A 24,111-nucleotide genomic window follows, 5' to 3' on the forward strand; every position below is an offset into this window, starting at 1 on the left:
GCAGGCTCTAGGTATTATTGATTTGGATTATGCTTTCAATTGCTTACTTTCTTTTACTACCTGTTTATTTTATATTTTGGGGGGAGACTACTCAAGTGTCTCTGTAGTAAGGAATTTACTTGTATTTATTCTGTGGGATAGCACAAAAGATTTCTCCTCACCTTGAGCAAAGGAAGTTTGGTGTTCTATTCTTTGTGGGGTTTTTTCCCCTTTCTTTCTGAAATTCCAAAAAAGATGTGAGTTTGGAGAGTGATTTGGGTTTTGGCACATTGCATGTCTGTTCAGATTTAAATAAACAAGCAAACAAGCAAACTATGGCAGATAAAACTATCATGAGAGGCAATGTAGGCCCACTGATGAATGAGGTGGGTGCCCTGGTGACAGAAGATACAGAGAAGGCAGAATAACTGAATGCTTTCTTTGTGCACTCTGCCAGAGGCTGTCCTGAGGAGCCCTGTACCCCTGAGGCCCTGGAGGAAGTCAGGACAATGGAGGAGTCTGCCTTAGTGGATGAGGACTGGGTTAGGGAGCAATTAAGTAATCTGAACATCCATAAATCCATGGGTCTGGATGGGATGCACCCACAGGTGCTGAGGGAGCTGGCTGAGATCATTGCTGGACCACTCTGCATCATCTTTGCTAAGTTGTGGGAGACGGGAGAGGTGCCTGAGGACTGGTGGAAAGCAAATGTCACTCCAGTCTTCAAAAAGGGCAAGAAGGAGGACCTGGGTAACTACAGACCAGTCAGCCTCACCTCCATCCCTGGGAAAGCGATGGAACAACTTATCCTTGGTGCCATCTCAAGGCATATCAAGGATAAGAGGGTCATTAGGGGCAGTCAACATGGGTTCACCAAGAGGAAGTCATGCTTAACTAACCTCATAGCCTTTTATGAGGACATAAAGAGGTGGATAGATAAAAGCAAAGCAGTGAATGTGATCTACCTTGATTTCAGTAAAGCATTTGACACAGTCTCCCACAGCACCCTTACAGCTAAACTGAGGGAGTGCAATCTGGATGATCAGGTAGTGAGGTGGACTGTGAACTGGCTGAAGGAAATAAGCCAGAGATTCATGGTCAATGGACCGGATTCTAGTTGGAGGCCTGTATCTAGTGGAGTGCCTGGGACCAGTACTATTCAATATATTCATCAGTGACTTGGATAAGGGAATAGAGTGCATTGTCAGCAAGTTTGCTGATGACACCAAGCTGGGAGGAGTGGCTGACAGACCAGAAGGCTGTGCTGCCATCCAGCGAGACCTGGACAGGCTGGAGAGTTGAGCAGGGAAAAATTTAATGAAATACAACAAGGGAAAGTGTAGAGTCTTGCATCTGGGCAGGAACAACCCCAGGTTTCAGTATAAGTTGGGGAATGACCTGTTAGAGAGCAGTGTAGGGGAAAGGGACGTGGGGGTCCTGGTGGACAACAGGATTACCATGAGCCAGCACTGTGTCCTTGTGGCCAGGAAGGCCAATGGCATCCTGGGGTGTATTAGAAGGGGGGTGGTTAGTAGGCTGAGAGAGGTTCTCCTTCCCCTCTACTCTGCCCTGGTGAGACCACACCTGGAATGATGTGTCCAGTTCTGGGCCCCTCAGTTCAAGAAGGAGAAGGAACTGCTGGAGAGAGTCCAGCACAGGGCAACAAAGATGATCAAGGGAGTGGAGCACCTCCCTTATGAAGAAAGGCTGAGGGAGCCAGGTCTCTTTAGCTTGGAGAAGAGGAGACTGAGGGAGGAGAAGAGGGGTGACCTCATTAATGTTTACAAATACGTAAAGGGTGAGTGTCACAAGAATGGAGCCAGGCTCTTCTCGGTGACAACCAGTGATAGGACAAAGGGCAGTGGGTACAAACTGAAACACAGGAGGTTCCACTTGAATGTGAGAAGAAACTTCTTCTCAGTGAGGGTGACAGAACACTGGAACAGGCTGCCCAGGGGGGTTGTGGAGTCTCCTTCTGTGGAAGGAGATTCAAAACTCACCTGGACACCTTCCTGTGTAACCTCATCTAGGTGTTCCTGCTCTGGCAGGGGGATTGGACTGGATGATCTTTTGAGGTCCCTTCCAATCCCTAATGTTCTGTGATTCTGTGAAACAAACAAACAAAAAAAAACACCACCAAAAGAAGACACAGCATAGTGCTAGCAGGTAGAATCCCTAGACTCACTGGATTTGTTCATAATTTTAAATCTACAGGGCAACAGTTTTCAGAGTGCAGTAAATGTCATTCACAGAAAATACTTCATGTGATTTTATGGAGGAGTGTGATTAAAAGGAGTAGTAAGCTAGTAGTATCATGGAAAAGAAATATCTGCACTATTATGTGTAACCAAACTGCTTACAAACCAACTGATATAGAAACTCTTTACACATACACATCTCCAGCTTACACCTGACTCAGAATCATGCTTTCTGTATAACAAAGTGATGCAGTTTTTAGCAGTGTAGGTTACATGATACTCCAATAATTGTAACTCATCTGATGGAGTTTGTGATACACATCCAAGCCAAAAAACCCACCTCTGACGAAGAATACTTGGTGAAACCATCTGTCTTCTAGGAGTTGCATTCTCAGAACAAGTCTTTTTTGCTAGGAAAATAACAGCAAAAATACCCAATAAAGTGTCTCTTTTTATAATTATTTTTTGAGACACCTGAACGGGTTGCAATCTGATCCTTAATAGATGCTGGAGCTGTATACAAATATGCCTGTATTCCACTGATTCTTTGTACATTGGAAGGGGTAGCAATGTGATTCTGACCCAAACCATTTTTTTCCGTAATGGTGGTTTGCTACATAAACACTGAAAAAACCAAGTGTCAGAGAAATCTGGAAAAAGCTGTTTAACAGCAAGAAGGACTCCACGTGATACAAAAACCAGTTTGATTGGAAAGCATATGCCTTGCGTATGTATGAGAGAAATGTTCATTGCTTCTATTCACTGTAGGCATATTTTATAGATTGAGCTAGTGTCTCTAAAAATAGCTAGAATAGCTATCAAGTGAATTAAGATTTCATCCTAGTGCCTTTATAGCCACATAAGGAGAGGGATGCAGGGACAATTGAGAATGTGGATGCAGACCAAGAAAGGATTGCCTTGATCAGTAAAAGAAGTAGCAGTATCTGATTCTGAGGTATGTTTGCTGTTCTTCAGGTGTAGGTTACTACCCATGTATTGATTTCTTTTAAAATCATTGCATTGCTTGAGTACCTCATGAATGTAATATATGAAGGTAGTTAATCTGAAAGAATCATTCATTATGCGTTTTTATGTATATGTCAAGTAAGTATAAAAAGATTGGATGGATTTTAACAGAGTTGGGTATAGGGGAATATGTTAACCATCTGGGAAGCAGCAGCAGATCTTTTGAACTGTAAGTACAGACTAACGTGTATTTAAGGGCTCAAACCAAGAGCTTTTGTTATAAACTGGGATTTTTGTAAAATACTTTTCTGATGCGATGCGATTTCAGAAAAAATAAGTTTTCTCTGGTAATATATCAAGGGAAGAATTAAGTGTGTAGATTTTTGCAAGAAAAAAATGAAAAGGTTGAAAAAATTATTAAAATATTGTGGATTTTTTGGTAATTGATGTCATCTGAGTAATAAATGTAGGCTCATCTGAGAATCCATGCTACAGAGTGGCCTGAGATGCCATAATTACAACTTTGGTTAGACGCTTTTTCAAGCTCTAATGATTACTAACTGCTCTATTTTCACTGTTTTTATATGCTCTAGGCCCCACTTTTCATATTGGTTTTGTTTCTTTGAGCAATGGGCTTTCTTTAAGTACGTGTATTATAGGAAGAAACCAGAGAACAGACATAGGTCTAATGTGCAGCAAAATGTTTCCTTTCATCCCCTTGCAGCAGACAAGGCAGAGAGGTCTGTAGCAGCACATTCATTCAAAGGAATGAATGCGAACATCCCATAGAGATAAATACAGCCAGAAACAAAAGCTCTGAGGTTTGTGGACTTTAGCATTCATCTGCGAGTGTGTTCTTATCTTCCCTTCCTGCTCATGGAGTTGTGTGCTGAATGTAAGTAACTTCCAAGATTCATGCTGCTTTTCCAGCTCCGGGTGATTGGAATCTACTTTGAGACACTTTATGCTCAGACCTCAGCTACAGGCCAGATACTTCGTGGTAAACTGGTCCTGTACTACAGCACTGGTTTTAGAGTTTATCTGTTTTGTGGTACCGGCTATGCCTATTTTTCTTTCCTGCATTTAGTCCATTACAACTTTTTCTTCCTGTGCTATTCACTGGCTCACAGTAGTTTTCAGGGCCATGTCTGGATATCAGGAGTGAAGAAATCGTGTTTATAAGGCAAAAGAAATCAGAACAATAAAACTGGATATTTGGAAGGCAAAATACAGACCGTCATATCCACTTCTGCAATGCTTTGCCCTTTTAATTATCTCCTCATACTGCCTTCAGTGTTCAATAATCTTCTTTCCTTTTAGAAGGACCAGCAGCTACCAGCAACATCTGTGGAAACATTCTGGTGTCTGGAACTCAGTTAATAGCTTTTCCTGAGCCTCATTTTCCACAAGGCTGCATGGGGCTCTAAACATGTGAAATTTATGTCCTCAAACACTGAGCATCATTGTTTCAGTCTTTGTCCCCAGACCTTCAAAACCCATGTGTATCTCTAGGACTAGTCTGGAAAATACAGGCTGTAAGAGTGAGCTTGGAGTCCTTTTGCTGCTGTGAGTCATAGTAGGCTGTGTATTAAATACTTGATTTCAGAAGAGCTCTAGTCCTATCACTCTCCTTGATTCAGCTGAAATCAAGCATAGCCTGACAATTAATACTTTAATAATTTCTTTCAAAATCACTTTCCTGGAAATTTAGCAAGTTCAATAAACTATGAGAAGTTGAAAGTACCTGAAATCAGTTTATCAAATAACAATTTAATCCATAGGCAATATTCAAACTGCTTATTATAAACAGTTGATTAATAAATTCAAATCTGTGTACCTGTAGGTTCATTGATCCCATATTTGGACCATTAATCCTCCTTCTTATCTCTTTGGATATAATAAGTGCACGTGAATTTGGGTCAGAATTTCTGCCTTTTTGACAGATAACCAACTGTTGACCAAGTGGCACAGTTTCTACTTGCTGTAATCAGTATGTTTGGATTTACAAGTGATACCCACCTTACATGATGCATGCATTATAGTTGCCTTAACAAATGTAGCAATTATATTTGAGTTTATGAAAGTTCTATGTATCATAGTATTCTCACTGAAGCAATGATTCAAGCAAGCACAGAGAAACGTCTGGAATGTGTCTGGTGCTGGCGTTTTCTACTGTGACTTCATCATGCTGCTTCTGTAGAAATGCAGTAGAATAATGGCTGAGACAGGTTTTTTGAAAAAGCTACTAAAATCCCAGATGCGAACAAGTGCTTTGCATTTTTATGGATCAAAATCATGCTGTTGTGGTATAAAATGTCTTTTTACAACTTTGTCTTTTCCAGAAATCTACATTCAAGTCATTGTAAATGTTTTTGTGGATGGAGGAATAACCTAACCTCTAGGTCGCTGTCTCGTATTTAGATGCAGTATTCATTTTGCGAAGTGGGATTTAGAATCTTCAGCCTATAGTAGTAAATATTATTTCTTAAAACGCTAATTGTAATTTTTTGAAAAGACAATTTCTTAACGTTTCCTCAAATTTACCTTAGACTTTTATATTGTACAGCCATATCTCTTATTTTTAGGTACTAGAAGGTTTGGGTACAAAGGTGCCCTAAGGGCATATTGGAAAATGTAATAAAAACAAACAGTAAGCACTGCAGTAGAGAAAATCATATGCAGATATACAGTGAAATAGTGGTGTTTTCTTGGTCTTAAGGTAAAGCATTAGTGTTAGCATCAATCGAGTGATGATCTGGCCAATTTGCTGCATTATTTAAGTGACTGTATGACAAGATAGATGTCACTTGAGTTCTGTGTTTGCTCTAGGCTTGAAAATCCACTTGAATGGCCATATTCTTAGAGGAAGGCACTCAGAGCTTCAAAGATATGTCCCATATGCAAGAGTCGGCATGACGAATTATACAGGCAGACAATTTTATTGCCAAGTTGGATTAAGAGCTCAGGCAGAACTCAAAAAGGAGAATCTTATTCTGTGACAAACTCCTGTTTTGAAAGCAAAATGATTGTTAGCATATGAGCATAAGTACCAATATAACAAATGCATATACTAATTAGGAAAAAAATGCTTCTAGGAATTATTTTACGCAGTGATAAAGCCACTGAACAACATTTGAGTTTTGTGTCATTCAGGTACGTTCAGAAGGACTGCACATATCATTGCTATGTGGTCAGCAAAATTTATGTGAATTGATAGTTCCTACAATAAATTTGTAACATCATAATAACTCTTGAGAAATTCTATGCAACATTTAAATTAGTTTTAAAAGGGAGTGGAATTATGGAATTATTTTATCTGCTCTGTATTAGAGGTTCTTAAATTGTTTTGGGTGGCAGAGGCTTTAGTTACCAAAACCCTTCTAGACTCTAAGGTAATTTGAAGCTGTTCTGTGTCACAGGCAGTGGAGACACAAAGCCTATGCTTCAGAAATAACAAGCAGTTGAGTCGATGTAATCTTGTTCTGATGATTCTAGTGACCGATCCATGTCTGTGCTGCAGGGAAAGATGGAATAAGCCACTGCCAGTCAGTATGGCTAGGAGAATCTCTCCTGATAACAAATCTAATGATCAGAATAATCCAGAGTCTGCAAACAGTCAACTAAAATAAAGAATTCTCTCTATTGTGTATGAGCACTGACCCCATGTAGTCCATCTTGCCCAGTGTCTTGTCTCCAGTTGTGGGGAGTCTTTGATGCTTCAGAGGGTGTTTGGAGTCAAGGGCAAAGCTGAGGAAATGTTATCCACATAGAAGTCAGCGGGGGACACAGTGCTGATATTATTGTGTCTTGTAAATATTCTGGTTTAGTGTGTAAACTGTTCTGCTGTGTTATGACCAAATATACCACTTGGGATTTTCTAAACCATAGAAGTAAATTAGAATTCCAACTGCCATAAATCATCAATAAGATTAGTGCTGGTAATTCCTGCAGGTTCTTTGGAAAAAGTCACTGCACACACCAATCATAAGATTCTTTAGACTTTTTAGTTATGTATTTTTTGAGTAACCACTGAAGTGGATAAATATTTTCAGAATCGGGGCCTTAGATAGTAAAAACTTAAAAGCAAGAGACTGATCACTTGATTCTTCCAGAAAAAAATAGCTAGTAATTACAACTTTCTATAAATAATAATAACTTACAAATATAGGGCGGTGAAGACTCATAACTGACAAGACCACAACAAACTTTGTCATCTGAATAATGTAAACCCCAGCAGATTAAAGGGAAATTGCACCTTTATGTAAGTTTTCAGTTGAAAATAGGTAGTTCTTTAGCAGAAATAAAATTTGTAGTAGCACAATAGACATTACTTACTCAAAGAATTATTACTTCTTTAAATATTAATTTTTAATGGCAATATTTGTCTCCTTCCCTGGAGACATTCAAAACTCACCTGGACATGTTCCTGTGCGACCTCTCCTAGGCGTTCCTCCTCCAGCAGGGGGATTGGACTAGATGATCTTTCAAGGTCCCTTCCAATCCCAAACATACGGTGCTACTGTGATATTTGTTAAATTATTATTAAATATAAACATACTGTAAAATATGAATGAGTAAAAATAGAACATATTTTACACCTATTGTTATAGGTGAGAAAGTCTTAAGTTTAAGCATAAATCTCTAGCATCATCTTGCTTTAGCATAAACAAGGTCATAAATGCTTGAAAATTTGTGTGCTTTTCCAAAAATATCCCACTAGATGTTTTAGCTTTTGGAATGCTAAAAACACCCTGAATTTCTTGATGATTTGTTATCACACCTTTTCACTGTTTTTGTATTAGCAAGAATTTTCGAATTAAACTGGGGGAATCTCATAGATACAAGACGTCTGTAAATCTATTTTTGAAGTTTGTGCATGAAAACATGCCAAGAATTCAAGATTAGGATTTTGAGATTCTTGCATAGGCATTTCAATAAAGTGACAAGACCTAAAGATACATTCATCATCCAGTAGGTTTCATAGAGAGCAAAGAACTCTAGACAGCATTTTTGAAAATATGACTAGTGGATAAGATATCTCATAGGAATTTGAAAAATTTAGAAAATGTCCAGACCCAGATTAAGAGCAGAGAAATCTTAGATTTTGTTCTTTCTCTACCTAAAATAACCTTTTGCTTGACTTAGAAATTTTATCTTGTTTGTCAACTGTGCAGCACTGCCGCCATGGAGTTTGTGTGAGCAGAGAAATGGAGACGCATCCTGTAGATGGAGAATGGGGATCATGGGGACCTTATAGCTCATGTTCAAGAACTTGTGGAGGTGGAATCAAGAGCACCACCAGGCTGTGTAATAGACCAGAGTATGTTTTTTGTGTTTTATGTTAGTGCATAATGAAGATATTATGACATAATGGATTGGTTCAAAACAAAATGAAGGTATTGTGGGTTCTGCAAATCAGTTTGATGTGCCAAAAAAAGCAGCTTGTTTCAGCTATATTTCAAAAGGGAGAAAGGTCTACAGACTGTAATATGCAGAGAACTGTTACATTACTCCTGTCTCAATATCATTCATAATTACAGAAATTTCCAAAGACTTAGTTTAGGAGGGTCTTTTATTATTATTATTATTATTATTATTATTATTATTATTATTATTATTATTATACTCTAAATGCTGAGGATTTCTTAAAACATTTAGATGCTTTATTTGGAGTAAAAGCTGCAAAAAGAAGTGAATGCATTCCCTGGTAATCTTTTTAGTGAAACACTTGATTTCCTTTGATTTAAGGCTTTTTCACAACATCATCACAAGTAATGGCCACCAGAAGCACTCGTTACAGCAGAGTTATTTACAGCTTACCTTTATGATAAGAAACTTCTCTTGACTGCATAATTAAGTGTGAGTTTCATCCCCTATAATAAAATTCAATGAGAACTTTAGCCTTAACTTCTCCAGAAGCAGAACCATATCTGCAGCCTGGGTGATTCCAGGGTATGTTTAGGAAATCACGTGTCTTGATATTATCAGTGGGATAAATGAACCTCAGTCAAATAACTCCAGGCTACTTTATTTTCTGTGAGTAAGAGGCACTAAACTAGATTCCCATTAGATATGCCTCTGTCAGTCCGTAGTAACTGATAGTATTGACATGATTGCTATTGATAAAGATTTATTATTTTTTTCTCCCCAAGAACCTACAAATACTGAATTATTGTGTAGCAGGGTTTATAATAGTTAGGAAATGTATTTTAGTCTTTACAGTAAATGAAGTGTTTTCTGCAATTTTCCCTTCTTAGTTCCTTTTATCTCCAAAATGAAACCTATATTAGGGCTACAGAAAAGTGCGTTAGCTCCTGTCTTCTGTCTTTGTCACTCTGTACAATAATAATTTCCAATTATGGAGGAAAATGTTGCTTCTGTAAAAATAGGGTTGTAACCCAGCTAAGCTGATGAAAGCATTAAGGTAAATAATGCTTTTTCCCAGGGAAAATAATTATAATTTTAAGAGAAATAAAAATGTAATAGACATTAATAAACATCAGTAAATTGATTACCACCTTCCTCAGCAGTAGTATTTTACATGAACTTTTCTTCACATGATTATAAATGTATACACAGTGCAACAGAAGATGAGTGTGTGGAGGAGAGTCAATAAAATATGGCAGAATGTTATGTGAGACTTTCCCCTTTAGATCCATGGCTCAAGCCACATTTTGTGGAAAACAGCAATTTTAGAAACTGACCGTATTTTACATTTACTTATTTTTGTTAGACCAAGAAATGGAGGAAAGTACTGTGTTGGCCGTAGGATGAAGTTTCGATCATGTAATACTGATAATTGTCCAAAAGGCAAAAAAGATTTCCGGGAGCAACAGTGCTCTGAATTTGATGGCAAACACTTTAATATCAACGGTCTTACATCTGCTGTTCGCTGGCTTCCAAAATACAGTGGTAGTAAGTAATTATTTTTTTTTCAATTAATGAAATAAAAATGTTACTTTAATTAAAGTTTTAAAACAGACAAGAAACCTGTTGGATTTTCTTTCCAGTTTCTATGAAAGATCGCTGTAAACTTTTTTGCCGAGTTTCTGGAACAACTTCCTACTATCAGCTGAAGGACAGAGTTGCTGATGGTACTCCCTGTGGAGCAGAAACCAATGACCTTTGTGTTCAAGGCTTATGCAGGGTATTTAAACTTATTAATTATTAAAATGAATTTTATTAGATGGTAAAATGGATATTAAATATTCATCCAAATAACCATTTTTGAAAATATGTAAAGCAAGATGTATCGAATTTACTTCATTTAATTTTAATCCTTACCAAATTAAAGATCTGGAAATGGAGGCAATTAAGTGAAGAACAGAGAGTTGAATCTGAAGACCCACAATCTTTCCTCATTAAGCCTCGTATGTGAGAGAGTTAATATTGTCCAAGTGAACAGAGAGAAGCTGATCCAAAATTGGCATAAAGAGAGGAAAGAAGCATGCTGTTTCTTGCCATCATATTTTTGCTGTCAAAGGAATAAAAAAAGTAGAAAATCCAAGGCTAGATAGATTACATATTTATTATTTCATTGCAAAATCAGGAGGGGGATCATTTCAGCGTTCTTTGCTTAATAGCAGTTATGGAAGTGCCACAAGATTTTGCTGGGAGAAGCAAGCTGATATATTATAACATCTCAAGACATTTTGTCAAGCCTGGACTTTTTTGCTGATTGTAGTGAAACTGAGTATATTCAGGTTGATTAGAAAATGTAGTGTTGAATCAAGAGGAAAGTGGAAATGCCAGAGAATTGTCTTATCATATTTTTTTAAAAAAAGAAAGCTTAGGTAAAGATACATAAACAAAAATTGTGCTTATGCTAATTCAACCAGCATGTATTCCTTTGCTTATTTTGCAGTAAAGACAGACTTTAAAAGAATTCTTGACACATACAAACTGCTTTTAGGATTCCAAGACTTGTTAATGTAAATATAAGTTAAAATTTATACACTATGTTGGCCTTTTAATTAAAAAATCTCTACATACTGTTATGTATTCTTATACAGTTTTTGGCCTATTATTTGGATTGTACATTCTTAGTTCCACAGCACTATTGTGTTTTGCCCTTGCATCACAGTCCTTAAAAGCATGAAAGGCTTTTCATGAATTGCCAAGGAAGACCATATATATATATAGTGAATAAGAATATTTTTGGGGAGTGGGAAGCTGACATTGTTTGTTTTCATTGTTGTCTGCTGGGCTGGGTGACACAGGGTTATTGCACTTTTTTTTGTAGCAAGCAGGCTGTGATCACGTTTTGAATTCCAAGGCAAGGAGAGACAAATGTGGAATCTGTGGTGGTGATAATTCTTCATGTAAGACTCTTGCAGGTACTTTCAACAGTGCTCATTATGGTATGTTGTTTATTTATTTTACGTCTTAATCCACATTTCAGTATGGCTTAGAAATTGTTTTACATTTGAGAAATTGAGATTTCAGTGTATGTCCTTTAGGACCTTTGCCAACAAAAAAAATCTCTAATTTTCAGTCAGATTCCCTCTCTAGGATGCAGAAGCAAACACTGTGACACACTTACATATTCAAGGTGTGAAAAAAAAAAAAATCACCTGTAAGGTCAAACCAAAAGACACAAATAAAAGATGGATGAGGGTAAAAGTACTTTAAAAGGAAGAATGCTTCCTACTTTGCATTCTCTCATCTGAAACTATGCAGCTGAAGGACTTATTCCAATGTCTCCTTTTGGTTGTGTAGAGATAGCGAGAAGCTGTGATGTGAGCAGCTGATGAGGTTCCTTTTGTCCTGTAGGGAAAAAGCCAGTGAAATGTGAGCCTTTTCTTTTCAGAGAACATGAGCAGCACCATTTATGTTCTTTCCTCTTCATTGGCATGTAGTGAATGAGAAACTCTTCTGAATAACCCTGGTAATTCCTGTTTCTTTGATTTAGTTTCTCTAATAGAGCTACTGATAGTTCTTCTATGTGTAGTCCTTTCTGGGAAGCCTGGAGAGATTTGCGTGTGTGTAGCACTACAGTTAGGTAGTTAGAGCATGGACTGTAAGGACAGAAGTCTCCAGGTTAATATCAAATTCCCAAAGGCTGTTTCATACTATTTCGCTGGCTGAAAGAGACCACAGGTGAAGTGAAAATGATGTCTGAAGAGCTACCAAATAGAATCTTCATAGAACAGAGGAATTGCTGGTTGAAGAGGAAAGTATGCCCGGTATATATATATTTTTTCCTTCTACAGAGGGCTTGTGCCAAGCAAAAAGTACCAAAAAACAGAAAGATGGGATACATGTATTTGTATGGGAAGGGCAGCTGTAAGTGTTTTCTTGTGACTGTCCTGAGAAGTTGGAAGAAGGCACAGTCAACTATTAGACTGAATTTCTGAACATGTGGTCAAAATGCTGAAGTAAAAACCATATTAGTTTGGTAATTTTGAGTGAAGGTCTGACAGTGGTTTGTGTTTTCCACCACTATAAATGATCATTTTGCTTATAGGTAGCACATGAATTCTATCACAAATATGTTTGATGCAAGTGACCATTACACTGAAACTGCTATCGATACAACTATGGTTGAGACTGTCATGCTCTGCTGTTTATCAGCTTTATATTGTCACAGATTTATTTGCTTCTAACTAAAGTTGGAGGAAGAAAAAAAAAAAGAAATTTCAGGATGAGGAAAATCTTGGTTTATTATTTTAGTTGAATGTTTTCAATTATGTTTGAGTTCTTAGAATTAGAGCATATAGATGATGATGCTGAATCATACTCCTGACCAGTATGCTAAACATTGGGGATTATCACAAGTAGGAGTGCCACAGTGCAAACAAGAGCTAGCAGATCACGAACACTTCAGTGTCCATGGAGGGCTGTGACATACCCAGGATAGTGACTGAAAGCATAGTCTGAGGAAACGTTCTTTTCCAAAACATTCAGAGTTAGGATCACAAGATAAGTATGACAGAGTCTGTGCACTTAAACTTCTTCTTTTAACTTCACCTGGTCCACTTCCATACTCACGTGAGTCATTTTTACTGAGGTGGAATTTGGAATTAGACAATAGCAGCCTGTGGTGCGTGCTTGTGTTCATGCAGTTACAATGGTGTCATTAAGTGTTTGAACAGTAGTGAAACAATCATCTGAAATTCATTACAGTGAAGTACTAATTTAGTTAGTTCCCAATTTAGGAAATTGTAATCTAATTATGTACACATAATTATTATGTTGGCTATTATTGTAGCATCACACTGTAGTATCTGCAGGTTTCCTGGAAAGTTGTTATTCTTGTTACCTTAGTATGTGATCTCTTTTCCTGTGTATTCTTGACAACATGCTATGCAGTTTTATTTGTAGTATCCTCCCATATTTTGTCTTCTGTTGTTCTATTACCACAAGGTCTTCAGCATGTGATATGAGGGATGTTTTCAGTGTGTTTGGTTTTCTTTCCTGAATGTTGGTAGGATGACCAAAGGCTGTGTGTTTATCCACAGCATATAGTCTCTCACTTTGCAATTGCAGTGCTGCCCCCAGCTGGTAAATGTGATGGACCTGTGATTAAATTAAATGTTTATTTAAATGCATGGCACAGTTTTAATTGATTAAAAGCACTGGAAGTTAATGAACTGTTAAATTGAAAATGATATTGTCATCTAAGTTTTTACCCACAGAGGTGAGTCAACTAAGTAAAATTAAATTATGGCAAGACTTAAATATAGCAAAATAAATGCAAAATTTAGCAAAGATAATATCAATGCTTCCGATTGAATGTTTGTATGTATTATTTTTTTCCAATGTTTGCCATACTCAGTTTTTCTTAGACATTGTAATCCTTTTCAATTTGTGATTAACCTCTATGAGAAACAGCTGTTGTTTTGTTTTTGTTTTTGTTTTTTTTCTTAATATATATAACTTATGCTTAATGTGCAGAGTAACAGTTCAAGTGGGTCTCGCTGCACCTTATCTTGTTACCTTATGACAAGGCTGCTGTAATAGTATTTGTAGGTATTACAGGAAATGAGGACTCATTTGTGAAGCATTTGTTTATGAAGGGAGCACACTATGATCACATTTTAAGTAGCAGAATGTGGAGCAAGCATGGTTAGTTTATCTGATAGATCTACCTAAGTGCATGGCCTGAAATAGTGCAATATTTGACTACTTAGGACTCATTCTTTAGTGCTGTCATGCACTGCTCTGGTGAGACAGAAGTTAACCCTATTATATAAACAGGGAGTGGAGTTATTTCATGTTAAATAACTTATTCAGACTTGTATAAAAAAGTTTTGTGGTTAAATTATGAGGAGCCACAGTGTTTTCTGAGTCCCACTTGATACACTTGACTGCTTTCTAGAGTAGTGCTGCTCCCTAGAGATTTTTAGAGCAGGTTGAATTCATGTTGCTGGTAAAGAATTGAATTCACTTTTCTGAATACAGGAATGAATTTTAATGAGTTATGAAGATGAAAGTTCAATTCAACTTCTAGAAAAAAACCCCAACCAATCAAACAACAACAACAAAAAACCTAACCACCAACCAAGAAATTTAATATCTATCAAGATATTCACATTTCCTTCCTAAAACATGAAGGCATTCAGCAGTGGTTGTCTCTAGTACACTGTAGGGTTTTGTGAATAAAATTAGTTAAATGTATATACATGTTTACCAGCATTTGACTGCTTTAATATACAATTAATTTGTGAATTATTACATTGCAGGTTACAATATTGTGGTAAATATTCCCAAAGGAGCAACAAACATTGATATTCGGCAGTACAGCTACTCAGGGAAACCAGAAGATGACAACTACCTTGGTAAAAGCTAGTTTTTGTGCTCTTACCAGAGGTCTGCTCTAGATGCACATTATCCGGAGTCTGAAAAAGTCTTTAGACCAAATATCTAATTACATTGTATCATCATTTGCCTGACTCTCTCAGTAGATACTAGTTTTCAGAAAAATGAGTGAGATGTTAGATTTCTACTTCTTAAATGCGTGTGTTTGTTTGTCAGAGAACAAGAATTATAGCACATTGCATCAGTTAGTCGTTTTTTTTTACTCTTTTGTGGCAATGTTAATTAAAACTTCACAAGTAAACTCAGGAATAATGCAGGTATGTGTGGTTTTAAATCTTGGAAACATACACTTTGTTTATGAAGTAAGCATTCTGACCTTCAGCAAATGCTCGTTGTCTCACACTTCTCTTTTGCTATCATGTCTATCTAAAGATCATGTGTTGATAGTTTGTGAAAGTGTGAGAGAGGAACAAAGAATTCATAAGCACATTTTAGCAAAAATCTTGGTTCTGTTTCACAGTACTTACAGTTATATCTGAAGTGCCTGAGAAAATATTGGTGCAAAATTTCCTTCTGTCTCTTCTTCCATTACCATCCTACTCAACAAACTTCAGAATCTTCAAAATGTTTTCCTTGTCACCTGTTACCCTGTTGTTGCATCTCACAGGACACAGAAACAACCTTCACCTCCTTGACACTAGCTACCATTTCAAATATAGTAATGCCTGAATGGCATACCTCTACTAAAAAAATTACTTTCTTTTAAAATTTAATTTTTAACTTGGTTTTCATCTTTATTATTATAAATTGGTTGTAATATTTAATTGTTTTTGTAAGTGCTTAATAATGTATTTTTACTTTAAACTTTACTTTTAAAAGCACTCTAGCAAATACAAGAATGTGGGCTGTAGAATAAGCCAGAAATACAGATAATTGTTTCTTTCTATAGTAGCAGAACTTAGCTGAGTTTAAAAGAGATGACTGCAGTCAACCCTTCAGCTGAACAAATATTATTAATGTTGCCTTACTAACACAGAGAAAATCCGTAACAACTGCCTGATGAAAGCTGCTGATGTTTAGGACTGAATTAATGCCTGAGAAACTGTTTGATACAATTTTAAAGTATTACAGATGGACTAAAATAAAGCTGTGTTGGTGGGAAGATAGATTATTAGGAGTTTTTATTGATACAACCTTTTAATTAAATAGATGCTTTATTTCCAATATTTTATTTTATTTATAGCTTTATCTGATATTCATGGAAATTTTATCTTGAATGGAAATTTTGTTGTAAGCATGTCAAAAAGAGAAATCAATATACAAGGAGCCATTTTTGAGTACAGTGGTTCAAACAATACGATAGAACGAATTAACAGCACTGATAGAGTCGAAGAAGAGCTAACCTTACAGGTGCATGTTTTCTTTTTTCTTAAGTTTGAAAATTTGCTACATAATCATTATTTTCATAATTTTATTTTCAAATTCACTGAAAACCAGATATCATTTTATCTCAATTAAGGTTTTGTGTGTAGGGAATTTATACAACCCTGATGTGCACTACTCATTCAATATCCCAATAGAAGACAGAAGTGATGTGTTTGCATGGGATCCTTATGGACCCTGGCAAGACTGCAGCAGGATGTGCCAAGGTACTGTGAGTCCTTTTGTCACCAGAACCAAAGACCTGATGCCATTTAGGAAGGGACTGGTCTTAAGTACTCAAATTTTTTGTCTGTGCTCATAAGGAAGAAACTGGGCACTCTCAGTAAACTTTAGGTGCACAGAGCCTTTAAGGGCAGAATGGCTTCTGATTTTGTTTTGCTGTTTTCAGTACTTATGGAATACAATTCTATATTCAGAAGTACATTTGTGTTCTTTTCTTTTGTAACCATAGGGGCGGTTTATTAAAAAAAAAAAATCATCAAATCAAATCTAATGTATCCTTAGAAAGTGGTATTGTATATTTACTAATGTGTACCAGGCTTCTGTTATCCTTTTTCCAGATAGGCCACTTTGTCATAGATATTTATTTGTATTTTTTGGTTATCTGCTAGGTGGAGTAAAGCTATATTTTACAATTTCTAACTATTATTCTATAGGACATTCCAGTGTAAAAATAAAACTGCGATATGTATGAAGGGTATACATAAAGTGTACCTACACAGATTTTTGATAGATACTCCTATTGACAGGTGCTAGAAGTGCCTGTAGTTATGTGATGGTGAGTTTCTTCTGGTTTTGAATCAGGCTGTATACACTCGTGTGAGAGAAGCAGACTGTCTGTCAGCTGTGGTAGTTTTTCTGGCACTCCAGATCTTGAGGTATTCTGTGATCAAATTTTCTGCTTCCTTAAAGAGGAAGATCACAAACTCTAAGTTACCATGGTGGACTGAAAATTTAGCAATTTAGCAAAGGACGGATGTGATGCATTTGGAATACCTAGCCTTATGGGTGAATTGACTGTTGCAGTTTCATGGTTTTCTGGAAGCTGATATCCTCATGAAATCCTTGTACTATGGCTGGGAGGTGGCAGAGATGCCTGCAACAAGGTTGTTCTCCAAGCAGAATGTTTGTGCAGAGCCTGCTCTATACAATGATTAGTATTAATGGGGTATCACAGTTAAATTCCTAAAAGATGAATGGAATCCATTAGTGTAAAAAGGCACCCCTATTTTCAGCCCTGTACTCACTTCTTTTGTTTCCTTTGCAAGGTATTCGAAGAAGAAGAATGATATGCATACGTAAAACTGATCATGTGGTAGTGTCTGATCAAAGATGTGAACTTATACCCACTGTACCAGATGTCTTTGAGGAGTGTAATACGGAGTGTGAATTAAGGTAAAAAGAGGAACTATTGTGGTCTTACATATTTTTGTTGATAGAGATTGAAACAAAATAATTCAGATTGCTTTATCCTCTTCACCCCTCTCTACCTGCCTCATCGCTCCCATCCCTCCTTCCGTTCCTCAAATCTATTGTTATAATGGGTTTATACATTATGTTTGCACCTCTGAATATGAGTGGAACTAGTGTACTTTTCTAACTTGTATTAGTAAAAAACAAAGTCTTTTATTAGGACTGTGAATCTGCTCTATCTATCGTGGTGCAAAAACTTGAATTGCTGGGTAGCATACATTTTTCACCGGAACTGTACCCACAACTGGAACTAATTTGAAACAGACTTGTGTTTTTGCACTCCAAGAAAGCCCACGCTGAAGTGTTCAAAGGATGAACAGCTAGAATTATAGCTTATTTTTTTTTTCAAAGTCACCTAGGAGATTAAAACAAAAGATCCTTTAAATTTAAAAAGATGTTTTTAAGCCTATGAGTCAAATTCTCTTATATTGCTTTGAAAATTCTAGTCATGAGATACATTTTACAGTTTCATCTGTTCCCTAAAATGCATGTCTATATTTACATGATAATTCCTGGTACGTTCTTGGAGTTCTTTATTCACCATGGTCTTATTTTTTAAAACGAAGTTAGCTTTCCATAACAGTCTATCCTTGTAGGTGGCACAATGTTGGTAAAAGTGACTGCACATCAAAGTGTGGCCCAGGGTATCGGTCTGTAGAGATCCACTGCATGAAGTACTCCGTTTCAAAAGGACTCATTGCTCCAGTGGATGATAAGTACTGTGCTGATCAGCAGAAACCACCAACCAGAGAGCCCTGCCATGGTGACTGTATGTTAACAAGTTGGCACTACACAGAATGGTCAGAGGTACAAATTCAAAACCTTATAATTGTGCCATTGTAGTTCCGGTTAGCATTCATATCAAATTTTTATTTCTATGTAATTTATTTTTTAGTTTAAGTAAGTGAAGGAAAATAATGTTTGACAAATGCAGAGTTGCAGGAGTAGCTAATACCAACCTTTATATTTCAGCAGCTTCCTTATATTTTTGTAAGACACTGTAGTCAAATTGTTTGCAGCTTGGTTTTGGAAGGAAGCAGAGAATGGTGGTTAAAGGTGTATATTTTGTTTACAGCCTTAATAATTCTGGAAGTATTTTGAAGAAAAGGAATAAGAACTATTTTGGTTTTAATCTTAATTGAAAACTTTCATGTTGAAACTACTGAACAAGGTGCCCAATTTAACTTACACAAACATATTAGCAGTCTTGGATTAAATGTATTATACATTTGTCTAATGCAATCATTAATGTCTTTCACCTATAGGACTCATAATGTATTTTGATATGGTTTTACCCTGTTGTGTTTCATGTTTCATAATGTTTTCTGTACACTGCAGTGTTCCAGGAGCTGTGAAAGAGGTGTCAGAACTAGAGAGGCTTTTTGTATGAACAATTTGGGTCGTCATCTTCCTGACAGAGAATGCCGGGAACTTCCCAGAGTTGTAACACAGAGTTGCAATGAATTCTTATGTCCAAGCTGGTCTGCTAGTGAGTGGAGTGAGGTAATGAATGACGTAAAACTTAACACACCTTTGATCCTGGTCATCTATATTAAAATAAGCTGCTTTAAGTGTTTGTTTTTCTTGTTCTGGCTATTTTGGGACACATGAAAGTAAAAATTCTGAAGTCCTAGGACTTGGCTGATATACGTCCCAGATGTACAGATGGCATGAGAATTTCTAAAAAACACACCTAGAATTTATTTTTCTCTGAGATTTTGTTACATTAAAATGAGATAGTGAAGCTACTTAAGCCTATGTAGAGTAATATATGTACCTTCCTTTCTTGTGTAGCAAAAGGAACCATCCAGCCAAATGAAGCACAGAATTATATCCATTTTATTATAGAGGAAATGAGTATAAAAAAATTGTGGGTGGCTTAAACATTTTTCTTGTAAAAGCTGTGATATGTGCACTCATATTTTAAACAAGTATTCTTTATTCTAATGGAAATAAATGGTGTGTACATTATTCTCATATTTTTGTAGCTTTAGAAACTTAATATTGATTCCTTTGTATTATTATTTGGCTTGATGTTTACAGGAAACGGAGAGTTCATAAAAGAACTACTTTTGTTGGACTAACATTCATGGAATACTTTTGTTATTTATGTTATCCTTAAAATCCAACAGATTACTGTAAAATAAAGTGAAGACACTAATGCAGATTCATGTCTTTACAAACCGATGACTCTAATAACTTTACAGTGTCCTGTGACATGTGGAAAAGGAATGAAGCATCGTCAAGTATGGTGCCAACTTAATGATGAACCACTGAGAGATGATTTCTGTAATCCCAATGAGAGACCAGAATCAGTAACAGCATGTGAACTTCATGAATGTGCATCTTGGCAAGTAGGGCCTTGGGGATCAGTAAGTACATAACGATTCCTGGCTTCTTGGTTTCTTGTTCAGATTATGACGGATCACAAAACAATACCTTTTAAACATTTTAATTGGATCTTAAGCAGTTACTTTGGTTGAATTGATTTACATGTTTTTGGTTGGTTGGTTGGTTGGTTTTTTCTACTAGCAACTATCCAACATGTAATTTAGGAACAGCCACATATAAGTTAAATACCTAAATTAGTCATTGACCCGGAGCCTTGATATCAAAGATGCAGCTGATTTTTTTTATTTATTTTTTTTTACATATAACCTGTTAGTAAAATACAGAATAAATATGCCTTTGGAAATTAAGTATATATTTAACTTATACCTTTATTTTGTGTAGAACTTTTCTCATGCAATACTTTTTCATGTTAGAGATAACCACACTGTTGTCTAACATAATACTGAATGCCTTTTGAGTAATTTTTGTTCTGAAGTTGATGGCTTTCTATTTCTACAAAGTAAATGCAAAAAAGAAATAATGAACTACTTCAGTCCCATCATATAATTATTCTGAATGGAAAATCACTGTGTGTGTGGCCTTGCTGGAATAGCTTGTACAAGCAATTTACCAGTCCTTGTCACTTTTTGATTGTGGTTTTTCCATCCTACTGTCTGGTAATAGCTATTCAGGACCTGGGTTTTTACTAGTACTTGTGCTTGAAACACAATATTTGTAGGATGGGATTTATGTCACACTGTTTTCAGACATCTAACATTTTAGGTGCCACCTTTGAGTATGCTCTTGTCAAACTCTATAGTGAAGGGAAAGATGTTTAACAACAGCCAGTGACTCATTTGGTAGCCACCTCTTGCTCCCTCCCCTCCCCACTTCCTCTACCCCAGTTTTTGTTGCTAAGTATGACATTCTGTGGCATGGATTGTCCCTTGGATCGGTTTGGGTCAGCTGTCCTGGCTGTGTTCCCTCCCAGTCTCCAGCCGAATGACTGTAGGGGGTAGATGGGAGAAAAGAGACAGCTGTTTTCCTGCATGGACACTATTTAGCAATAGCCAAAATATTGGTGTGTTGTGGTCACTAGTTAAGCACTGTATGATCTGCCATGAAGGAAGTTAACACCATAGTCATTTCAGAGATTTAAAATAGAATCTGTAATTTAAAATTAAATTTGATTATAAATAGTGCCATTTCAAGTGTGTGAAATTATTGACTTTGACAGTGTAGTGTAACGTGTGGACGCGGATACCAGATGCGTGCAGTCAAATGTGTTACTGGGACTTACAGAGTTATTTTGGATGATGACAGGGAATGTAATGCTGCTACTCGTCCTAGAGATAACCAAGTAAGTTAAAAAATATACCTTTCAGCTGATTGCACGTTTTAGTTAAAAACATCTAAATATGATTGTTGTCTACTGACTCTTTGAAGGAGCTTGCAGAAACAAGTTCTAAAATGAGAAAAAAAGACTGAAACTATCTACTTCTTTCCTGAACATTAAATTTGGACTAGGGAATTAGGTAAGAGTAATTTGGAGATCAGAGACTTGAAAATTTGGTACATGATTGAAGCAGTCCAAAGACCTTTGATTATTTGAAGGGGGGGCAAGGGGCAAAGCTCCAACATGTAGAATATTACAAGGAGACTGCTTGCCATGATGTTTAATAACAGCACCTAACTGGCTTGGTATTCTCTAAAATTCTGCTTGTATATACTTCTTAAAGGAACGCTATGGTTACTTGAAGAAAGCTTTAGTTGTTGGAGTAATATTTTTTCAAAACTGTGTAGACACAAATTATGATTCAATATGGTATTCATATGGTTCTCTACGCTTTCTTCTTGTCTCAGTTTACTTCCTTCATCACTTCCCTTAATTTAAATCTATTATTTCTCAGAAGAAATGTTTTTAATAGAGTCAGGTAAACAGCAATTGGTGTCTTAGGTGCTATGTATTAATACATTGATCTGGCCAAGAGATTGATACATCTCGTTTATATCCAGCTAAGCTTGTAACCATATACCTCCTTGAGGATATACTGTGCTTCTTGTCTCAAGGAGAAAAGGGGGGGAAAAAAAAGGATTCTATGGTCCAGAGTAAACCAGACACAAGTTACCAGCACTCTGATGGCTTCTTGAATAAGAGTTCAAAATATAAAAGCCAAGTAACTGATACCAATTTCCTTTTCCGTGTGAAAATGTTGGGTTTGAGTATGCTTTGTATTTTGGATTGTGGTATCTGTTCAGCTGTTGGCTGAAACTGGGCAATTTTGTGTTCTCAGTAGCTGGACGTATAAAGGACAGGACAGCACAGCCACTGCCCTCACTCGGTTCTTCTGTGCTGCATGTGGCTGTTACCCAGGACATTGTAATGTCTGTGCCCCTTCTCTCCAGAAAGTTGCCCAATAGAGTTCTTGTTCACAGTGCAAACATCATTAGTTGTTACAAATACAGTTTTAACATCAAATAGATTTTCTTTGACTTGCAGTTTGAAACAAAACAATTCAATGAAAAGACTTTGAATAAGGCCAGGGAAATTTAGAAGATAGTATTTACTTGTTAATGCTGGCTTATCGTAATGGTAGGATCTGACTCTGTGGGAGCCATTTGCTTTACCTTTGGCTTTTTCAAAATGCATATTTTGAAAGCTTTTTTTGCTTGCCCCCACAGGAATGTGAATTGCCCTCTTGTCCTGAAAATACAAAATTATGGACTACAGCGCTTCCTCTGGTTCCTGTAGGGAAGATGACCCAATGGAGATACGGATCATGGACTCCAGTATGTAAAGTAATATTGGTCACATCTTACAGAGCAGTCCTCCATTCCTTCACCCATTTTTCTGTAAAGCTCTCATATATTTTTCAGACTTAAATCTGCTGATGATGAATTCTAAAAGAATTCCATTTTTAAAAATTTTTTTTAAGACCTCGTTTCTTAAGGGGGAGATAGATGTTCCCAGCAAATTCTGTATGCTTCAAATCTTTTTTTTTTGGGGGGGGGGGGAGGGAAAGGATGCTAGGGGCTGGATTCTGAGCAAAATAGCTTTCCTATGACTCAGAGTATGCAAAGAAGTGTTGTGGGGTTATTTTGTTTGTTTGTTTTATTGTTTTGGGGTTTTTTTGTTTTGTTGTTTGGTTTGGGTGTTTTGTTTTTTAATAATCGGTTTCTGAGTATGGAGAACATCTTTCATTCTAAGATATGATTTAAATCTTTCATGTGAATAGCAATATTAAAGAGTTTTGGGATTTAAAGATCTAATTTTACATAATTTGTAAAATAAACATTATAAATATGGTTTCTACACAAACTTTAAGTGGAAGAGTTTTTGATGTTGATAGTGTTTTATTTGACAGCCATGTGAGAATTTAAAATTATCTATGAAAATGTAGGTGTGTCTGTTAATCCCTTGAGGTTCTTAACAGAGCATATAACACAATTATATCTTTGCACAGCTACATTAACTAAATACACCTTGAACTTCTCATCTGTAAAGGCATCAGAAGGGGCTCAATGCAGTATTCTAATGTGAACTGCGATGGCAAATAGATTGTAAATATCAGTTTTTATTAAATCAGTTGATGTAAATGTTGCATCACTGTGTAATAACTAAAATGTTCAGGAAGTTACTCTCTAATATTTTTATTTTGAATAAATAAAGAAGTTGGTTTTGCAATTGTATAATGATTCCATGTTATAGTTGGAGTACTGCCTGTCCAGATATGCTGAATTGCTTCCTAAGTATCAAGGTCATGCAATTCAGTTCCAAGCCAAAGGGAATTCTGAAGGCCTAAACCATTCAGCAATATTTCACTTTCCTTCCTGAATTCATGGCTCAATTAGTGTGAAATGGAAATCTGGCTCTTAGTGTTTAATTCTGAAGTCAAGCTGATACTAAGCTATTTTAGTATTTGAGATGCTTGCATGATCTTGTTTTGGTCTCCCAAACTGC

The 24,111-nt window shown here is 36.5% G+C and overlaps 1 protein-coding gene across 5 annotated transcripts in view; it reads left to right on the forward strand.

Annotated features, from left to right (window-relative positions):
- The window catches only part of ADAMTS20 (ADAM metallopeptidase with thrombospondin type 1 motif 20), a 102,036-nt gene that overhangs the window by 36,943 nt on the left and 40,982 nt on the right, over window positions 1–24,111 (forward strand). For 4 of the 5 annotated variants that reach the window (XM_065843681.2, XM_071802982.1, XM_065843701.2 and 1 more), the window contains 13 exons: window positions 8,318–8,463; window positions 9,877–10,058; window positions 10,154–10,290; window positions 11,386–11,503; window positions 14,828–14,923; window positions 16,147–16,313; window positions 16,423–16,552; window positions 17,615–17,741; window positions 18,416–18,626; window positions 19,158–19,322; window positions 20,027–20,191; window positions 21,388–21,510; window positions 22,833–22,940. In XM_065843681.2, coding sequence (XP_065699753.2) covers window positions 8,318–8,463; window positions 9,877–10,058; window positions 10,154–10,290; window positions 11,386–11,503; window positions 14,828–14,923; window positions 16,147–16,313; window positions 16,423–16,552; window positions 17,615–17,741; window positions 18,416–18,626; window positions 19,158–19,322; window positions 20,027–20,191; window positions 21,388–21,510; window positions 22,833–22,940 — 1,875 coding nt within the window. The remainder of the gene's footprint in view (window positions 1–8,317; window positions 8,464–9,876; window positions 10,059–10,153; window positions 10,291–11,385; window positions 11,504–14,827; window positions 14,924–16,146; window positions 16,314–16,422; window positions 16,553–17,614; window positions 17,742–18,415; window positions 18,627–19,157; window positions 19,323–20,026; window positions 20,192–21,387; window positions 21,511–22,832; window positions 22,941–24,111) is intronic. The other variant, XM_071802976.1, reaches the window with a different exon arrangement.

The sequence above is a fragment of the Patagioenas fasciata genome, chromosome 1 (genome assembly GCF_037038585.1).
Source record: "Patagioenas fasciata isolate bPatFas1 chromosome 1, bPatFas1.hap1, whole genome shotgun sequence".
In the NCBI taxonomy this organism is placed as follows: domain Eukaryota; kingdom Metazoa; phylum Chordata; class Aves; order Columbiformes; family Columbidae; genus Patagioenas; species Patagioenas fasciata.